The sequence below is a fragment of the Neodiprion lecontei genome, chromosome 7, assembly GCF_021901455.1.
Source record: "Neodiprion lecontei isolate iyNeoLeco1 chromosome 7, iyNeoLeco1.1, whole genome shotgun sequence".
Classification (NCBI taxonomy): domain Eukaryota; kingdom Metazoa; phylum Arthropoda; class Insecta; order Hymenoptera; family Diprionidae; genus Neodiprion; species Neodiprion lecontei.
Window position 1 is genome coordinate 488,625 of NC_060266.1, and position 18,954 is coordinate 507,578.

Consider the following 18,954-nt stretch of genomic DNA (forward strand, 5'->3'; position numbering starts at 1 on the left):
AGAAGCATGCGTCATGTTTTGCGCAGTTACTTTTATTCACGAGCAATAGCTTTGCCACGGATCAGTAATAGGTATACGCACAAGAGATTTCGCACACATTTGTGTGGCCTGAAACCTATCAGGGAAATCGTGAAAACGGCTGGAATCGTCATTATCAGCTCACGATTAATAGACATGTGTATTTGTTGATGAACGTCATTTTTAAACACGCGTTCAGGCATTTCGATGACTAATACGCAGTTCCAAATATACGTGTCTCGGTTGATTTGTATTTTATTTATAGAAACGAAACCCAAGTATCTATACGCATTTGTATGTTAGTTCGAGAAAAACGTAGGGAAATCTAGATGTTGGAAGCAGCGAATCGCTGAGCTATTTGGTCAATAATTTTACAATTGAGAATCTCCCGCTATTTACTTAGAATTTGCCACATGATTTTAAATTGACAGAAAAAAGAAAGATTGCGGCAAAGTGAAATTGCGTACGTGAGAACGTCGACGTTGCCAAGATTTAGCACTTTCTTGAAATTAAAAATATTTATAAATGTAACTACAGATGCGCAATACATTTCTGAACTTCAGTAATCGTTTAGCCGCATTGAAAAATCAGGCCATGCCGCGGAGATTCCACGAATTATATCACGCATCGACGATTCCTGACTGCTTGCATTACGCACATGTGTATGGAACAATCTGCGCGAAGTAGAATCACAAGGTTTGATTATTTACGTGGTATGGAGGATAATTGTAAGAATAAAATTGACTTGTAGATATTTAATAAGTGAATGAAAAATCCGGTATTCAAGCATATAGGTATCATAGTTATGTATAATAGATCAATTGCGTTCATATATATATATATATGTGTATTTAATAATTTAACTGGTCCTGTGGTCTGATGCATGTTCCATTATTGCTCTCTGTAACATCAAAGATTCCCTACATTAATACACTTGAGAATGTGGAAGCCACCAGTCCCCCGCATCGTACCAAGCAAGTGCTTCTGAATAAAAATATCTATAACGAGTTCAACGTTATCGAGATTCGAGTGAGCGAACGCAACGATACCAGAGTGGCGACAGACCGGGAAATCCGGGAATAGTCGGGGAAAAGTCAGGGAATGATGATGGATCGTAGGGAAAAACATACTTTTTTTTTACGACCGCTTTCAAACTACAGCTATGCTTCGTTAATTCAGTTAAGCTAACTTCATGAAATGGCATAATATTGTTCAATTTCTAATTATTTGTGTGAGACGAAGGTATACCATGTGTTTTTAGATCTAAGTTTATATATTCTCAACGCGCACAATTTCTGAAGTTTTTCGTCGTGAAAGCTACCCAACATTACCTATCTTTCATGGTAAAACGTCAGGGAGTTCGGAATTCTTCGACGGATAAAGTCAAATGTGCGAAAGCAGAAATAGTAATAACAGTAAATATCATTACAATACCTTCAATGGGGGGAACGCATTTGTTAGCTGAAGTCCTAAGCTTCTTGCTAATACGATCGGTGCGGCGGTCCCTTTGTATAATCTATGTAGCGCGTCGATTGCCAACATAGTTGGAACGTTATGCCGCTGCCTCGATGTTTCGTATTTGGCCAAGTACGCGACATCTCCGAGAACGGCGCCGTTTCGACTGGCATCGGCGAGTACTCGAACGAGCGCGGTGACATCCCCGAACCCTAGATTTACACCCTGACCGGCGAGGGGATGAACGCGATGAGCAGCGTCACTGCAGTGAAATGGCATTATCATGCAGCTAAATGTACTTAAAAAACGAAAATATCTCGCAACATTCGTCATATTATTTGCAGTTCACGGTGAACTCACCCAACAAGTGCAACGCCCGGTTTTACGTAAGAAGCCGCGTGACCGAATCCAAGTGGAAATGCGGCCCTGGTCCCCTCGACGATTCCACGAATCGAAGGTTGTAGCTGCCTGGTAAATCCGCTGTGCAAGGAAAGCCCTTCCAGAAGTTGTCCCAGAGCCCTCATGCCAGCTTCGACCATACCGTCTTTTGGGTGTATTTTCCAGAAGGCGTCGTTCAACGAATCGACAAACTCCTCTTCGGATAAACTCAGGAGCTTTTTCGCTTCTGCCGTCGACACAGACCACACCAAAGAACTCAGTGTATCCGTCAACTGCCGTCAAATATTATTATATTAATAGGAAATGTTAAATCCGACAGTCGACCGTACTGCAATTAATTGTAAATACGAATCAATAGGCACATGTATAGCATTTCAAAGATTCGTGGAAATACACACAGTAACAAATCAATCATTCTGTGTATAACGAGATGTGGTTCGATTTTAATCGATGCCGGCTATTCGAACAACGGTGATTAGCCTGGTCGCATTCGACTGAATATCCCTGTTTTGTCGGCAAAATTGGGCTTACATGGGTACCTATATTTATCCAATAAATATGTATAGAATATACGAAGGACGCAGCCGATATGTGAGTTTGGTTGCGGCATGCAGTCCAGCAGGCGAAATCTTCCTTTGCGACCAGCGCAAATTAATTATTTTACACAGGTGTAACAAGCAAAAAACTAATTGCGTTGAAGGGTTCGTTGTAAGATTTGTAAGTGACTTACAACGAGTACAGCCAACTTTTGAATTTCGCGAGAATGATTTTCAAAATAAATACATAGGTAGATTTTGTCAACAAAATTAACGTAGGCGAAATTATAAAACTAAACGGCCTTCGCCGCCTGTTGCGAGTCATGATAGATGTCCTTCGGATGATCTTGATCTCGTTGGTTCTGACAATGAGTTGATTCGAATCAAGGCTAAAAGTCTTCGTACCTGACAGTGTGAATATCACTCAAAGGAGTAGAAAATTTATGCTACCTGGTAAAAATTTACGTATATTTAATCCGGGATTCTTGTTCTCGTTCAGATTCTTATGCGAAACTGTCAGTCGAAAGTAAAATAACTCCGGTACGGTTCTGACAATCGCTTTCCACGTTTTACACAGGTGTTGGAAATAAAGGTGATAACAATGTTTATAATTTTCGTTGACCTGGTACGATTTCGTCCTACATGCCTGTACATGCTTAAGGGGGGAACCCAGTTTAGACCGATCGAAAAATTGTCTTTTTTTTATTGCATGAATCGTTAGTATAACTATTCAAGAATATGTGGTCAAAATTTCAAAGCAAAATTCCCATTAGTTCGAATGCAACGAGCACTTAAGTGACCGCCCGTCGGTTCTGTGAAGAAGCGCACGGTAATTATAACGGAGCGGTCGCCCAGGCCCTTCTTTTCCAGCTACCTGCCTCAATACCGCTGTGCTATTGAATAATAGAATGACGCATATGAGCAAGAAGAGGGATTTCTATATGGTGCTGGAATAGCTGATTAACCGGTGAGCATTTTTTATAATTAATTACTGCCTTGAATTTCTCGTTTTCGCTACATTTTATTTCAAACGCGTTTTTCTCGAAACGACTTTTTTTCGACTTGCGTACATTCTAGCTCAAAAAGTTATCGATCAATCGTTCTGATATTTGGTGTAGATATTCTTTATTCAATTCCACGTGATATGAACCTAATTCGGAGATTATATTGTTATTAAAAATATATGTTTTTATGCAAGAAAGATGAAAAAATATAGTATAAAAACATGACATTGTGTTCAAACACCTCAAAAACATGCAATTTTCAATTTGTTTGATCAAAATTAGGTTCATATTCTTAGGAAATATGTTTTTAATGAAAAAAAAAATCCTGATGATTACAGATAAAAATTGCGACGTCAGGGATGTACGCAAGCCAAATGCTCGGATGGCAATCGCCCATGGACTGCACGCGGTAACTCCACTATTTCCGGCGGAAATCATTTGAAAAAATTTCAAAGTGTACTTGAAAACATAAATAAAATATCCTCCAAGTTTAAACATTTTGTGATTATTCCTTCCTGGTTAAAAAAAATCATGAAAAACAGCAAAATTTCGACGTCATAAACCGGTTTCCCTCCTTAACCCATTTCAACCTTCGTTTTGGTCACTCTGTATTCTTATATTTTTGAACTGTATTCAAAGTGAGACATGAATTATATGGATACAAAGTTCAAACGTGAAACAACTTTTCCGAAATTATTTCACAGCTGCGGCTTGCTTACTTACAGCTGGCCCGTTGTTTAAGCAAGTGCGTGGGTGTGAAGAAACTTACCGGTAATAATGCAACAGGGCCACTTGGTAAGAATCTTTGCCATGCTACGATGTTTTCTGTAGGCTGAATGCAAATAATTGTGCGTTAGGTGTGAAAGTGACAGTAAATCCGTAATTGGAAGAATATTATTGAGGCGAATTATTTGAGATCTGCGTAACAATACCTCGGACAATTTGACAGTAGCAACAATTCCCATCTGCTCGTAGTTCCACGCCACATACTGTACTCCCATTGTCTTGCGAACCAAAGAATTAACCCCATCTGCACCAATCTGTAAAATACGAATATCCGATACCATGTGACATCAGAAATCCTTAGATACGTTGATGGTGAAGAGAGCGACTTGGGACATAGGTTTGAAAAATACGAAAACCGAACACAGCCCCTGCGCGTGGAACGAAAAGAAAATTTGCCTAAAGTATATCGCCGGTGTCTGATCACGTTTAACAGCCGAAGAGAGAGTAAGATGCTAAGCGGCGTGGTTGGGATTGATGTTGGATTAAAATACAATAAAAAACAAGATAAAAATAGACATAGGTGATACTTCGAAATGACGAAACGGACGCGGGGTGCTCAGCGGTATTGAGGAACGCGTCGTGTGCGGCGGTGAGTTAGGCGCGGTAGATATCTCTAAATAACTTCAGTTTGGTTTCAGAAGTTCGAGAGAGCCGCAAAAGTTTCGGGGCAGTTCGTGATAAAAATCGAGGGAAAAGAAAATCGGACCGATAAATTGTCGAATTCTGCTCAGTGTGTCGCATACACTAATTTATACGATAACTCGAAACGTACAGTACGATCGTCCAGGACTGCTAATACTTTGCAATCTAAACCTCAGCAATGTACACTGTTCGATTCCCGGTAAAGTGTTAAAGTCAGGGAAGAATTGTCATAGAGGAAACTACCGCAATGAAAACGATTCACATTGGTTGGATATTATAATAACTGTTGCGCGTATCTCCCTTGGGGTTTTTCAAATTCCGTGGAAATCCCGGCAATTACTCATCATTTCCAGACCACAGCATCTCATCTGGTTTTAATTTTTATCCGTCTCAACGTTTCAGAGTTCGTAAAGCGATAGAAGGTGCAATTTTCAAATCCAATAGGCAAAGGTCCGCTGCAAGAAGCATCGATATCGAGCGTTTCCATTGCAGTTTCATTAAAGCACACTTATAAAACGGAAAATGCCTCGGTATTCATAAAAAGCATTAATGCAAGTATCGGATGTGTGGCGGAGAACGGAAACAGATAAGAACGTGTGCGGTGACGACTAACCGATCTTCGCATCGGACTTAGGAGCGGTGATGTCAGTGTCGCTCGTTATTCTAGTTACGAGTCGTTCACTGTTTCATTTGAACGTACGTATCAACGAAATCGACATGTTAACGCTGCTCTACGCCAACGGAATTGCCAACAATTTTAATTAGTTCACAGTGAATCCAGACTGGAATGCAGATAGTTGAGTGAGTGCGCTAAATATATGGCAGATGTGTTTAATAAACATAGAGGATCGCGCGTGGATGGCGGTGTTTAAATCACGACTACGCAACAGCACGCAAGTCTGAGAGTGAGAGTGAATTTTCCCCTGATTTCATCTCACCGTATTGCAATCACACATGGTAATTGGAGGAAACGTGACGACTTATGCTCACCTCGTCGCGATGGCAGAGAAACGTTGATATCTTTTGACAACGCAATTCGCCTATCGTTACATTAATTTTCAAATAAGACTACCAAATTTCAGGATACGATTAGACGCAGAATGTCAAGTCCGAACCGGTTCAATATTTTTGGCAGACTATCGGGACGTCCTACGAGCCTGCAGGAGAATCCTAGTCCGGTTGAAAATAAAAGGCCTCAATCTGTCGTCGTCAATTTCAAGGTGATTAATCGGAATTAACTATCATTGTGAATTTTAAGGCGCAGAATGAATACGAGACAAACAATGACAGGGCATGGTTTTGGAGAAGAATTTCAACTGCTTGTTGGGAAAATGTCCGTCGGTGCAAGTATTACTTTTCATTATGATTGTAGGAGAACGAAGATATCAGAGATGCAGAATCCTGCCACAGTAGCATATCTTCCGAAGACAGTGCGGATCTAGGAGTGTTTGCCTGTGCAAGACAGCGTCCCAAGTCGCAACAGCTGTGGGAAAAAGAGGATATAATTTTGGCATTGTCTGCTCTGCCGGCAGGAGAGGCGGCACTGGCTCTGATTCCTTCGCTCCACGGAGATGATCTGACGACGGCATTGCGAGAAAGTCAAAACCTCAATGTTGGAGATACCAGTATAAGGGGGCACAGGCTATCGACTCCTAGTTTTGTTAATCGGTACAACGTGACTCTACACCAATGAGCTACTCCAATAAATAACACTTTACTTTATCGACTTAGCAGATGTACTGAGAATGAGTTTCGCAGAAAGGGGGATGCAAGCGCTTAACATTTTATGTTAAATATTTGTAGGGCTGATTCTAAGGTTTGAGACATCGGACGGAGATGGTTTCGAAAGCTTCTTAAACTTGGTTTACTACGTAATGTCTCGCTTCCAGGTACATAAGGAAAGCGTCACTGGCTGCAGAAAACGACGCAGCTGCAGCGGCAGCTCCTGGTGAGCTGATTTCCAAATGGCCAAACACTTGTCTGCTTGTATCCTGTTTCTTTGGAAAGTTAGAGCTGGTGAAGTACCTGTTGCAGAGAGGGGCACGTGTTGACGCTTGCGATGGTGACGGCAGGTTTGTAAATGTCATAAAATCAGTTGTATTACTTGGAGATTGGAAGCATTCCCAATTCAATATTTTCACAGAACGCCCCTGCACTTGGGTGCATGTTCAGGTTCGGTTGAAATAATCGAGGAGTTGTTGAAACATAATGGCAACCCGGAAGAGTGGGATGTGAACAGAAAGTGCACTCCGCTACACTGTGCAGCAGCAGCTGGGGATGTCAAGTCTGTCAAGCTGCTGCTCAAATCTGGTGCCAACGTGGATGCTGGTCTGTCAGGGAACAGCATGGACCATGAGAAAACTCCGCTGCACTATGCAGTCCTAAATGACGCCAGTGATTGCGTAGAAGAGCTACTGAGGGCGGGTGCTTCTCCAAATAATTCAGTGGTAACTTTAAAGGATCAAATTTTTCTTCAATTATGGGTCCATCGTCCTCAATGGTTATACGCATATCACCGAAATTGTCGGGTTTGTTGTATGCAGGTTTACACGGAAACGCCGTTGCACGTTGCAGCCAGTTTAGGCTCAGCACGTTGCGTAAGTCTTTTGTTGAACTACGGTGCAGACGTAAGGGTACAATTTGGAAGTGCAAGATCGACGCCGTTACACTTAGCTGCGGAAGAAGGTAGCGCAGATTGCACGAAGTTACTATTGGAAGCAGGAGCACCGTCGGATGCACGAAATGCCAGAGGTCAGTCAGCAATGCACTTGGCAGCATTGGCCCAGTCTGCTGAAACGGTGGATCTCCTGATTAAAGCCGGCAGTAGCGTTAATATGGAAGATAGCGACGGTAGAACACCACTGCACGCCGCCGTCGCCAAAGCTATGAGGGGTGGAGAATTGGTGAAAGCGTTAATCCAGGTAATTCTACTTCCCGATACATCGATTGTGACTTACGTAATGTATTTTCCACTTATTTGGCTGTTCGTCAATGTACTCAATCATCCACAGGCAGGAGCTCTGGTGAACAAGCCCGACAAGTACGGATATACACCGCTGCATACAGCTGCTTTGAACGAAAATTCGTCACTGGTCACACTGCTGCTGACCAAAGGTGCGGATGTTACGGCGCGCACGAAGGGAGGAATTTCGGCATTGTGTTTCATCGTGCGTAGAACCCCCAACGTATTGCCAAAATACGTAGGGCGACTCGATCAGGCTATTTCTTTGCATGACCATGAACTGGGCGATGTAGACTGCGAGTTGAAGCTGGATTTTAGACCCCTGATGACCGGTGGTCGAGGCGAGGCAGATTTATTTCTTTGTTTGATCGAAGCTGGCCAGAGACATATTTTGAAACATCCGCTATGCGAAACCTTCTTGCACTTGAAGTGGTTGCGTATCAGGAAATTCTTTGTGTTTAGCCTAATTTTTCACTCTCTGTTCGCGATTATACTCAGTATTTACATTTTCTTAACATTCTATATGGAATGGTACAAGTGGAGTAAATTTCTTTACTGGCCTGTACTTGGGTTCACATGTACGCTAGCGTGTAAAGAACTTTTTCAAGTAGCTCATGGCATAACAGGTTACGCAAAACGCTGGGAAAATTGGCTGCAGTGGAGCGTCATTATCATTTCTGCGATAGTTTTAATCTGGCAGGGCACAACCTGGTCCCTACATGCCGCGGCAATAGGTGTTACATTAGTCTGGGTTGAGCTCATGATAGTCGTCGGCCGATTTCCAATGTTTGGCCTTTACATACAAATGTTCACACAAGTCGCGGTAAACTTTTTTAAATTCCTTGGTGCCTATTCATGTTTAATAGTCGGTTTTTCATTAGGTTTCACAGTGATTCATAAGGACTACAAGTCATTCGCAAATCCAGGGGTGGGATTGATAAAAACAATTGTAATGATGTCGGGAGAGTTGGAATTTGAAGACATGTTCTGGAATGCCACGGATATCTCAATCGCGCGTGGCGCTACTATGCACCTCATGTTCTTAGTTTTCGTTATATTGGTCACTGTGATTTTGACAAATTTACTGGTAGGTCTTGCCGTTTCCGACATACAAGAGCTGCAGCGCTGTGCCGGCTTAGAGAGATTGATTAGAAGAGCCGAGCTGGTGGCACACTTGGAAAGTTTGTTGTTCTCAAAACTCTTGGATTACACTTCTATAAAAATAGTAAGGATATTTCGTAAAGGAGCCTTACTGTTGCATCCCCCGCATCACTGTGGTGTAAACATTCGCCCCAATGATCCGAGAGATAAATGTCTTCCAAGAGACTTGGCGAAAGCTGTGTATCACTTGGTTGCAAAGAAAAAACTTCGCAACAGAGTACCTAGATACCCGTCAAATCAAAGCTTGATTAGTACGAGTGCCGGAGACATAAGAATGAGCAAAATTCAGAGATTTCCCTCGACTAGTGAATACAGCAGACAGCAGGTTACTGAATTAGTTGCTGACCTGAAGAAATGCTCGGGTAAATTAGGAACGCAATTAGACGTATTGACAAAAAGAATTGAACTCATCGCCCAAGAAATGGATCAAAACGGGTAATGATCAGCTGTGAGAAGTGTAAGTTACGAGATGGACTATAAATACTCACCAACAACTTTGTTCCGAATCGTTTACCATCTTGCAAAGTTATCGTAGCATTTTGACCCGGCGTTGTTGGTAGTGAAACATCATCCACCTTGGCACCGTAGACTAGATCCACGGAATCCTTATTCGAGAGTTGCCGGCTGACGGCGTGAAGCAGCAGATCATTTTCCACTATGTAAGCCAACTCGTCTGCCAAATGATCCTCGTTGAATGTGATCATAGCATCGGAACAAGCATCCCACACCTATACATAAACTAACGTTAACATGCCTATTCAATTATTAGATAGTAAGATTGATCCTACAAACAGTCCAAGCAATTTTCCAACTTGAACCGAACGATGATTGTACGAGGTAAAATAAAAGCTATTCCAACCATTTTAATACCTGCATTTTCTTTACGGGTGTATAGCGAACTGCTTCAATACGTTTCCATGCTCCTATACTTGACAAGAGAGTGCGAGTCTGCTGATTTAAAGCAACAACTCGATTGGAATATTTATCCTGCACTTGGTAATCCTGCCTTTGGCCACCCTCGAGTAGAAGTATACGTTTATTTTCCAATATTCGGTTATTGGCTGAAATAGAAGATCAATGATCAGCTTCAATCCAAATTCCATTTTGACAGCAAAATGAGTTCATCGACAACGAGGACAGTACTTATGAATAAGTGCATGGCGGAAGATTCAATGACCAGAAAAGACCTTGGTGGACATTGAACAGTTAATTGTGAATAACGTAAACGGAAAAAATATCATAAAACGAAGGACTTTGAGCAATGGGAAAACTGTCAGCTGCTGTTACTGTAAAATGAAATTTTTATCGCTTAGTTGAACTAACGTCTGAAACAATTGCTAAGAATTTGTCTAAAAGGGATTCAGTTTTCGTCATTGGTGGCAATATGTAATAAGCAATTATCCTAACCTAGCGCACAGGCCAATGTTGTCCCCACCATTCCACCGCCAGTAATGACAATGTCATAATGTTTCTCATTGTGGCTCGTCGGGTTGCAATATTTCCTAGACAGCGAGTAAGAATTGGGTAGAAATACTTTGCACTTGTGGTAGAAAGAAGCGACGAACCCACAACCCGATGACACCGACATAACGCCGGTAATGGCCGCCATCTTAGGTTATCCTTGATTTCTCTATTTTGTACACACAGGCGTCACGTGACGTGGGGAAAGGGAACTTTCGACGAATCAAGCAGACGAGATTCGTATCCGCACCATTCGCGTTTGAATGATCCAACATACAAACATCACAGCACATACGCAAACATAAATACCTATTCGAGCTGTCAGGTACGAAACCGTCAGCTCAATTTTCCCGTAAATTTAATGTTCTTACGGAAATTGAAAATTTAGACCGGACAAAGTTAGTGACGCGCTTGAAAGTAGAGAATGTACTCATCACAAATGGAATCAATCGTATCGTTTAGGAGGTTTCCCGCATTTTTTGTACGTTTATTGATTCTCATCGGTATATACGCAAGTACTCCCCTAGCCGAAAATCTCAATATAAACTCATAGTCTTGACGACATTTGCAAGCCATATTATTGATCAAATATGCAATCTTTTCCAGCTTGACTTGGAAAGGTGGATGCGATGCACTGGCCCAGTCTCCATGGCGACGTCTACACGAACGTGAATTAGTCAAGTAGCCAAAGTACAATCGTTTAGTTACCCGTGAGTTGTGAAATGTCGGAGCACCAGGGCACTACATTCAATCACTCTTGCATAAAGATGCCGGTAGATCCGTTTAGTAGGCAACCGACTCCGTTGTACGAACGTCCTAAGGTCTTGAAGAATAAACATTGCACATCCGGAGACAAGAGTTGTAAAATAAACTTCATCAATAGAAGCAATGAGGACGCGTCTTACTTATCGTTTCCTCAAGGGAATTTTGCGAGTTTTATGGACTTCTTAGAAAGCATACCTGATTACGGAGACGTCAATCATTTGTCCAATGAGCAATTCAAACAGAAATTGGATTATTTGAAACGAAAGCAACGCACGCTACTCAAGAATCTGAAGAACTGTCTTGAAGAAAACAATGGAAAAATTGTGGGTCACCCCAAGAACATTTCAGACTTGGAATGTAAGAAGATCAGACAGTGGTGCACGGACTACAACAATTTGAGTTTGCAGGGGATGAAATGCAGTTTTGAAGAATCAAGGATGGAGAGTCCGTTACCATTTCCATCTGGAAAATTTGCTGGCCTCGCTGAAGATCAAGACCTCTTGACTTATCGGTATGGATTGCGAGTAAATTGGGATAGTTGAAATTTTCTTCCCAACCGTTTATTGACCAACAATCAAAGCTGACAGATTTTTCATTTGCCAGCTGTAAAGATAAAGATGCAAAGACTTTGCGCAACAGGGAAATTCACTCGGCGACCAAAAGCTGGAGTACTTGGAGCCAATCGAAAAGTAGAGAAAGCGTAGAGAGTGACGCGGGTGATAGTATGGAAACAAAAAGCCTTCCTCCGGATAGTCCAAAAAAGTGGCACCCGACTGTGCCCAAGCCTTTCAATTTCACCATCAGGTAAAAAGCTTTTTTTTTTACAATAGAAGACCCGCGAATTTTTATCGGTCCATACTCAACAGGTGGCTTAGTTTATTTTTGGTGTAAACAATTCCAGAGAGGAAGCAGAAAAATACATGTCGGCAGTTGAACTGCAGGCCGAAGAGAGAGAAACAAAGAACGTAGCTGGCAAACGGAATTCTCTAACCAAGCGTCATGCCAGGCCTGTTCCTCTAACTTCAAAACTTCCGATGTACGACAAGTTACTTGCTGAGAAGGAAGAAAGGTACAATATACCATTCTCAGATATACTGTTCTCCGATTGGTGTTAATTTCATGTAATTCTAATCACAATTTCGAAATGATTCCCAGAAGTCGAATGGTACGGGAAGAAAGTGCCTGGAGTCTCATGTCACAGGTTCGGCCATTCAGATTGGAATGCGCTCGGAGAGCTCTGACTCGCTCAAGTCCGCAATTATGCCGAAACAGTTCCTTGACCAACGGTTCACGCTTGGCTCAGAGATTTCGCGCAAGGCCTGTGCCGAAAAATTTATTCAGTACCAATGTTTATGACCGAATGATAGAAGATGACCTTTACAGGTGATATTCATCGGGCAGAACTGACAGAAATAATAGTATACTCCAGTTACAATTGATGGCGATTCATTCAAACACTTTTAGATCTTTAAGAAAAAAAGTTCGGGCCTCGGAGTTGTTGAAATCATCTTCGTTACCTCCATCGATGGCTGCTCGGGAGCGGATGAGGTCTGTGAACGGAGAGTTTGTTAGTCTATCACGGGAGTTGGGCATCGAACGAGTATGCGGAGGAAGGGAATCTACAGGAGCCAGTGTTACACCTTTGCCTTCTGAGAGGTCTAGATCAGCTATGACCAGCACCAGCTTATCCACGAAGGGTACCAACTTAGCGGCAGTGTTGAGATGTCAAGCTTCCAGGTATATCGCATCCTATATGTACATGGCTAAAATTGCATAGCTGATTTGCACATATTCTGTATTGTAAATTATAATCGGTGATGTGCATTTATATTTCTATCAGAGAGAAAATGGAACGTGAAATTCAAGAACGGATGGAAGAAAGACGTCGAGAACAATTTTTGAAGAGCAGAGAGTCCGTCGTGCGGCGCAGGCCCGCCTGGCGAGCCTTGAGAGCTGCTGCGAGGTATTCTATGCCACTTGAACGTAATTGGATTCCGAGAAAAAACTAAAACCGTGTTCATAATCTGTAAAATCTAATGTTTTAATACGGCATTACTTCCCAAAGGCATGAACATGAACAAGATTTGGCTCTGAGGGCTTCCCTGCGCCGGGACGAGGCACGAGAACTAGCCGAACGCCATCGTCTCCACATGGAAATGATGCTTGGTCGAGTGACGCAAATCCCAACGTTGTTTGAACGACACTCGCAGGTAACGGAAAAGAACTTGCCAGCACACGGGTTAAGATTGTACGCCTAATCTCACATTTACATGATCAGAATTTAATTGATAGGTGTACCTGTTTTTACTACCGTATGTTGAACTCTTTCATAGGGTGCTAGAAAAGCTTGCGGAAAGAATTAAAATTGGAGAGATTTGAAGCAATGTAAGAAATATGTTGGTCCTGTCAATGTTTCATTTTGGCATGCCGTCTTGACTCGTTTGAATTTATCGCGAACTATCTCTCGATACGCTAAAAAATAAAGATGGAAGAATACTTTCAGAATTTTCAAACATCACCGCTTCGCCGTGCATCAGTAGGTACCAGTAACAAATCTAAGAAGAAAAGAACCAAACGACCTAACTCGGGAAGCGTTGAATCTTATTCCAGCAGTAGGAGTAGTTCAAGACCAAATTCCGGTTCAGTCGCTAGCTCAGGAACATCGGTATCCAGCAGCAATTCTTCAAAATCATCGGACTCAAGGAAATCCGTGAAATCATCCGGGTTGTCAAAGAAAAAAGGCGACAGGGGTCCTTTGAAGGTTTCCATAAATGAAACTGCGCAACTCATCGAGGATAACGATGACAAGTATGAGAGGTATTCGAGCGATTCAATTCCAAGCGACGAGAATAACGCGAGCGCGTCCGAAAGTGAAGAAAATAATGATAGCGTCGAGCGGTTCAAGACTAAATAGACCTAAATATTTACCAAAAGTTTGAGAGTATATTCTCCACAGGTGAAGTAAACGTATAGGAATAATCGCTATGATCAATCGAGGAGAACTATGGCTTAGTCGGTCTTTAATTTGTATACGGACAATGTGTCTCGTTCAAACTGTGCGGGCGAGCCAATTGCTAATAGGGTTCTGTGCAATTTAGTTTAACGTAGATATAGAACATATCCGAGTTCTGCCAAAATATTGAATATCGTAGACATTCACCAAGACATTTTACATGATTTTGCACACGGATAATATGCTTTTATGCTCTTGAAAGCACCGTCATTACACTTTAGCGCAATTTTAACAAGCATTTCAATTACGCACTTATTATAGGTACAATTCAATTGTGCAACAGTGTCTCAACAACCGTAGAAGAACCAAGTGTCTTTGCTGACAAAATCTTATGAAATTTTGTAATCTCTTGGATTGAATAAATTATACATAGCACACTTGCGAACGGCTAATATTTCTAATTTTAAAGATGAAAATTGGAAAATCTTTGAATGCGATTAAAGACTTTCAGCTCACGTGTTCTTACCGCAGATAATTGATAGGCGTTTACTTTGACGGTTTAAACACTGACAGTTGTAAAGTATTGTTTTATTAATATAGCAATAAAGTAAACAAATTAATTAGGTTAACTGATTATAAAGGATTATCTCGTAGCGAAGTGCAATTCTTGATGCGCGCTCGCAGCAATTGCCAAAAAGTATTATGCATTCCACGGTATCGTATATATCGTACATATGTAGGTAGATATGTTATACATGCATGTGGCTATACGGAGAGGGAACGTATTTAACTACGCAATAACATCGAACAGAGCCGAGCCTTATACACGATTCGCCATGAATTTTGCGACTAACCAACCCTACAACCACCGTCATCTAAGAGCGTATTTACAGATAGTGCAGCCTGATTGTAAATCGTGCCGTGGAATCATGCGTTTCTTTCAGTCTATTCATATAAGAGGTGTTAAATATTATTCGGTCATTGTGTTAAGTATCCAGTCCATGTAGTAAGGGACTCTCGTGTAGACACCGGGGAATCCTTCGATTCCGCACTGCCTTGGTCCAAAACTGACGATTCCGAACTGAATATATCTCGGTTGGCCGTTGAAATATAATCCCGGAAATTGCGCGGGACCCCCGCTGTCTCCCGAGCAGGAGTCCATCTGATTCGAACCACCGGCACAGAGTTGCTTGTACGATATATCAAGCGGGTTCGAGAGGTTGTTGTAAAAGCTGGCGCACTTGGGATTGGGCATCACCGGCAGCTTCACCTTCAGCAGATCTTGACTCCTGTAACCCGACTCGGTCGTACCCCATCCAGTAACGATCAACTGTTTGTAATAATTCGTATTAATTATTCACCTGTACCATCACGCAGAGAGAATATTATTACAAAACGCGTATGCAGGTTACCTATTTTGGATAGGGGAACGCACCTTTTGTCGCTGGATCGTCGCGGCGTTCCCAATTGGTAAACAAATCGGCCTTACGCTGTCCGGCTGGAAATCAGCATCCCCGTTTATTCTAATCAGCGCTATATCGTTATGCAGCTTTTCCCTATTGTATCCACTGTGGGCGTACGACTTTTCGACCAAAAAGTCCTGGTACCTCGCGGCGCAGGCGATTTCGACCCCTTCCTCATAGTTACAGTCACGCTCTTTGCTGAGGTCGTGTTCACCTATTCGGACCCCCACCAACCGGAGCGACGAAGAGAGCCCGGTAACGCAATGGGCGGCGGTCAAGACGTATCGTTTAGAAATCAGGGAACCTCCACACCTGAACTCGGGATCTCGCTTTCCGACGTCGTAACCGATCAATGCCATCCACGGGAATTCGAATACCGACGTTTTGTTACCTCCGAAGATTTTTGACTCTGTAATCGGTCCGCACCGTTGGTGGTCGAGCAATCGCAGATTCGGATGATGCGTAACGTCCGGCGGCTGTGGAACTCCCGTACTAACATCGGTTGTCATATCTGGAGCGTTCGTCGCCGTCGGTGCAGGCTATTCGTTGTAGAATTACAAGAATGATGTAGATGTTGGAGCGGCGCGGCCCTTTTCGCATTAGGTTTGTCAATACAGGTATATTATAATATCGTGCATACCTGCGTGTTCCGTGGGCAGCAAACCTTCGGCATACGTCCATCGAATCCACACTGGGATTTGCTTAGAATGTCCAAGGTTGAGGTTGGCAATGGTCGGGGCTGCTTCAACAACTCCAGAAGCTGTCCGCACTCGTTGATGTTGACGCAGTTGCCCGCGGTACCCGACACGCTCCGGCATGATTCTTCTGGAGGAAAAAACCTTTCTGAAACGCCAAATAAAAAGCCTTGGCCCTTCCAAAGCAAATATGTGGTAGGGCAGGGGTACCCATCGACGCCCGATTTGTTACCAAATTGCGTGGCAATGTACGACAACCAATCAAGTTAACGCCTCTGCCCTGCATCGTACGTTTCTGCGGAAGCTGGGTGATCGCAGAGATGGACAAGCATTTCCATATATATATATACATAGTTAGTTACCTGTTGAGAGGTTATTAACGAATTTCGAGAAAATTGACGAACCGGGAAATAATTGGTATTCGAGTCATCATTTTGTGAATATTAAAAAGGTGGCTAAGGCCGTCCGTGGTGAAGATCTAATTTTACTCCGACCATTTCAAGTAGCGAACTCGGAGAAAAATATTTATAAATTTCGGCAACTCCATGATTACGATACATATTATGTGTTAGACACGAAGATATACCAACCTGTCGGAGTACATGCCATATACATTGTACGTACATGTGTACAATATACATGTGTGTAAAACTTTGCAATTTTTTAAAGTGACTTTTCCAGCTGAAATAAGAGTAGCGTAGGTACGTGTATCACAGCGACGGGTACCGGTTTCCATTCGAAGAAAACGGGTTTGATGGTGCCCGCCATTGTGGTACATAATGTTAATAACATCTGGAAATATTATTCGTACAGATAAAATTATTTCGTTAGTGCCATTACCATTTATTCTTAGTGCGTTGACCATAAACACTGCATTTATGCGTTACGGATATGCGTCATACGTACTTTGGCTTAGTGAGCAATTAGCGTAGCTTTGCGCATGCATGTATGACGCACACATAGGTATACGCGAATATATATGTATACATATGTATATATATATATATATATATATATATATATATATATAAAAATATTTTCAAGCGATAGGACGCTTCTAAGTACTGCCTCTGTTATTGAAAATTAATTACTTGTGAATCACATGTGTAGACACCCATTCTCACGTATCCGAAATTTGTAGAGGTAACGCTAATCACCGTGAGCCACCACCTGCACCTTTCATTTTTCATACCATACTCACGTCCATTGGATTCCGAAATCGCAAGGAAAATAATTCCCAAGTAGAACAGCATCACCTGTAGTTGGCTGATGTGTGGCGAAAAGAATACTCCCGGTAAATCCCGATCGAGGATAAATCAGCCAATAGCCGCAATAATATAATTTTATAGCGGGCTCAACAAGGCTCTGCGCAAGGCCTACGATATGATTAATTGTTCGAGTATGCGGCTGGTCGCAAAAGAGAAATATCAATGCTGCACCAGCGTCGTTTGTCTTTCACGAACGGCAGGACCTGAGGCACATTTCGTTGATGACACTGTCTGACTCTCAACAGCCAACTGTCGGCTAAATACGAGAGCTTGGCTCGAGTCGGGGGATTCCAGGCTTCGATGGATGGAGATGGAGCGGTTGACCTCAGCGACAACGCGTCTGTATTGTCGTCGACGATGCCTCCAATAAAGACGGACTGACGACGAGGATGAGTTTCCCCGACTCGACCACTGCCTGTACGATTCTGCATACAATTATAATACGTACGCGTAAGTGGTCACCGCGTCTATACATACGCATCTATGACCCCACTATGCGTATCCTCTCGTGATTAACCTTGGATGCCCGCCGTGCTGTCCCACCAAACGGGATTCCCATCGCTATCGGATTCTGGCTAAATTATCATCAGGCTACTCCGAACGACGCCTCGCGCTATAATTTCTCGGATTCGTATCGTGTCGTCGTTTTGCGCAGTTCGTATAATGTCAATCCAGGATTCATCGGAAGGTGTTGAGAATTTTTTGCAATGTCTATAGCTGTCGATGTTGGGTTGAAAGTTTATTCCGCGTTATTTCTCATCAGGTTCCGTGCAGACTCGCGCAGAGTACAATTGCACATTTGCGTACTATCTGTGGAATGATTTTGATTGCAAAACAGAGAAGGAAATGTCGATGATGAAATCGCACGCAGCATTGGAATCTTACAATCTCATTTCAAGGCAAACTGCGGGCTCCTTCAGCTGCTGTATCGCCAATTCTGTTTTTGAACTTGCCGTAATAACTTGAATTTTCATACCAGGAAAGCAAAAAGTATCTCTGACACTTACGGCTCGGTAGTGATGATGCGTAAAGGTCAACAGGCTATCGGTGTGATTTAAATAAGATTGAATGATGTCAGTTTACCCGCGGCCGTCGCTGCGTATGAAGATTTCAAGATGAACGGAGATTTCTCATGCGGAAAAAGCTACCTACTATACTAGATTATGTATAGTAAACGATCGATCGCCATGCGTTCAACAAGGAGTATATTTGAGCACACAAAACTAGCCGACGTCAAGTTTTTCGGTTCGTAGGTAGACACACATCGCATCGAATCGCATCATCACGTTGACTAGATCGCATTATTGCAACGAAACGCTTCAAGTTGAAAACAAGCTTGCGGTTGGGAGCGCATGTACGTGTCTTTTTTATGGGGAAACTGTCTGT

The 18,954-nt window shown here is 42.5% G+C and overlaps 3 protein-coding genes across 8 annotated transcripts; 1 reads left to right on the forward strand and 2 right to left on the reverse strand.

Annotated features, from left to right (window-relative positions):
- Positions 1–758: 758 nt before the first annotated feature.
- Positions 759–9,184, reverse strand: LOC107216898 (ubiquinone biosynthesis monooxygenase COQ6, mitochondrial). The gene is made up of 6 exons (XM_046745199.1): positions 9,056–9,184; positions 4,345–4,452; positions 4,182–4,244; positions 1,834–2,144; positions 1,453–1,735; positions 759–919 (listed from the first exon to the last, which is right to left on the reverse strand). Exons 2-6 carry the CDS (start codon positions 4,411–4,413, stop codon positions 878–880), a joined length of 768 nt encoding a protein of 255 aa, XP_046601155.1. The 5' UTR covers positions 4,414–4,452; positions 9,056–9,184; the 3' UTR covers positions 759–877.
- LOC107216895 lies at positions 5,674–14,825 on the forward strand. The gene is made up of 16 exons (XM_046745343.1): positions 5,674–5,852; positions 5,923–6,060; positions 6,213–6,508; positions 6,730–6,912; positions 6,984–7,287; positions 7,384–7,761; positions 7,852–9,398; positions 10,611–10,749; positions 11,129–11,700; positions 11,793–11,993; positions 12,091–12,258; positions 12,345–12,572; positions 12,654–12,926; positions 13,030–13,152; positions 13,255–13,399; positions 13,675–14,825. The coding sequence occupies exons 1-16, from the start codon at positions 5,823–5,825 to the stop codon at positions 14,101–14,103; spliced, it is 5,154 nt and encodes a 1,717-aa protein (XP_046601299.1). The 5' UTR covers positions 5,674–5,822; the 3' UTR covers positions 14,104–14,825.
- On the reverse strand, positions 14,716–17,992 carry LOC107216894 (melanization protease 1). 6 transcript variants are annotated; one of them, XM_046745196.1, is made up of 4 exons: positions 17,493–17,992; positions 16,246–16,448; positions 15,578–16,144; positions 14,716–15,472 (listed from the first exon to the last, which is right to left on the reverse strand). In XM_046745196.1, the coding sequence occupies exons 1-4, from the start codon at positions 17,551–17,553 to the stop codon at positions 15,113–15,115; spliced, it is 1,191 nt and encodes a 396-aa protein (XP_046601152.1). In that variant the 5' UTR covers positions 17,554–17,992; the 3' UTR covers positions 14,716–15,112. The 6 variants fall into 6 exon arrangements, with proteins under 6 accessions (XP_046601152.1, XP_015509702.1, XP_015509704.1 ...); XM_015654216.2 differs by having other exon boundaries at positions 17,502–17,991; XM_015654218.2 differs by having other exon boundaries at positions 16,246–16,427; positions 17,493–17,991.
- Between the last annotated feature and the right edge of the window lie 962 nt (positions 17,993–18,954).

What these genes read in the sequence shown, in the direction of transcription:
- LOC107216898 (XM_046745199.1), bottom strand. Translation starts at nt 4,413, where the DNA reads ATGGGAGTACAGTATGTGGCGTGGAACTACGAGCAGATGGGAATTGTT. An exon ending in CTACTGTCAAATTGTCCGAG is followed by an intron (nt 4,245 to 4,344) that starts GTATTGTTACGC and finishes ATTTGCATTCAG; the next exon opens with CCTACAGAAAACATCGTAGC. An exon ending in ATGCGTTCCCCCCATTGAAG is followed by an intron (nt 920 to 1,452) that starts GTATTGTAATGA and finishes TTGATGTTACAG; the next exon opens with AGAGCAATAATGGAACATGC.
- LOC107216894 (XM_046745196.1), bottom strand. Translation starts at nt 17,553, where the DNA reads ATGCTGTTCTACTTGGGAATTATTTTCCTTGCGATTTCGGAATCCAAT. An exon ending in GCTGCCCACGGAACACGCAG is followed by an intron (nt 16,145 to 16,245) that starts GTATGCACGATA and finishes TACAACGAATAG; the next exon opens with CCTGCACCGACGGCGACGAA. An exon ending in CGACGATCCAGCGACAAAAG is followed by an intron (nt 15,473 to 15,577) that starts GTGCGTTCCCCT and finishes TATTACAAACAG; the next exon opens with TTGATCGTTACTGGATGGGG.
- LOC107216895 (XM_046745343.1), top strand. Translation starts at nt 5,823, where the DNA reads ATGCTCACCTCGTCGCGATGGCAGAGAAAC. An exon ending in GCCTTGAGAGCTGCTGCGAG is followed by an intron (nt 13,153 to 13,254) that starts GTATTCTATGCC and finishes TACTTCCCAAAG; the next exon opens with GCATGAACATGAACAAGATT. An exon ending in TGTTTGAACGACACTCGCAG is followed by an intron (nt 13,400 to 13,674) that starts GTAACGGAAAAG and finishes TAAAAAATAAAG; the next exon opens with ATGGAAGAATACTTTCAGAA.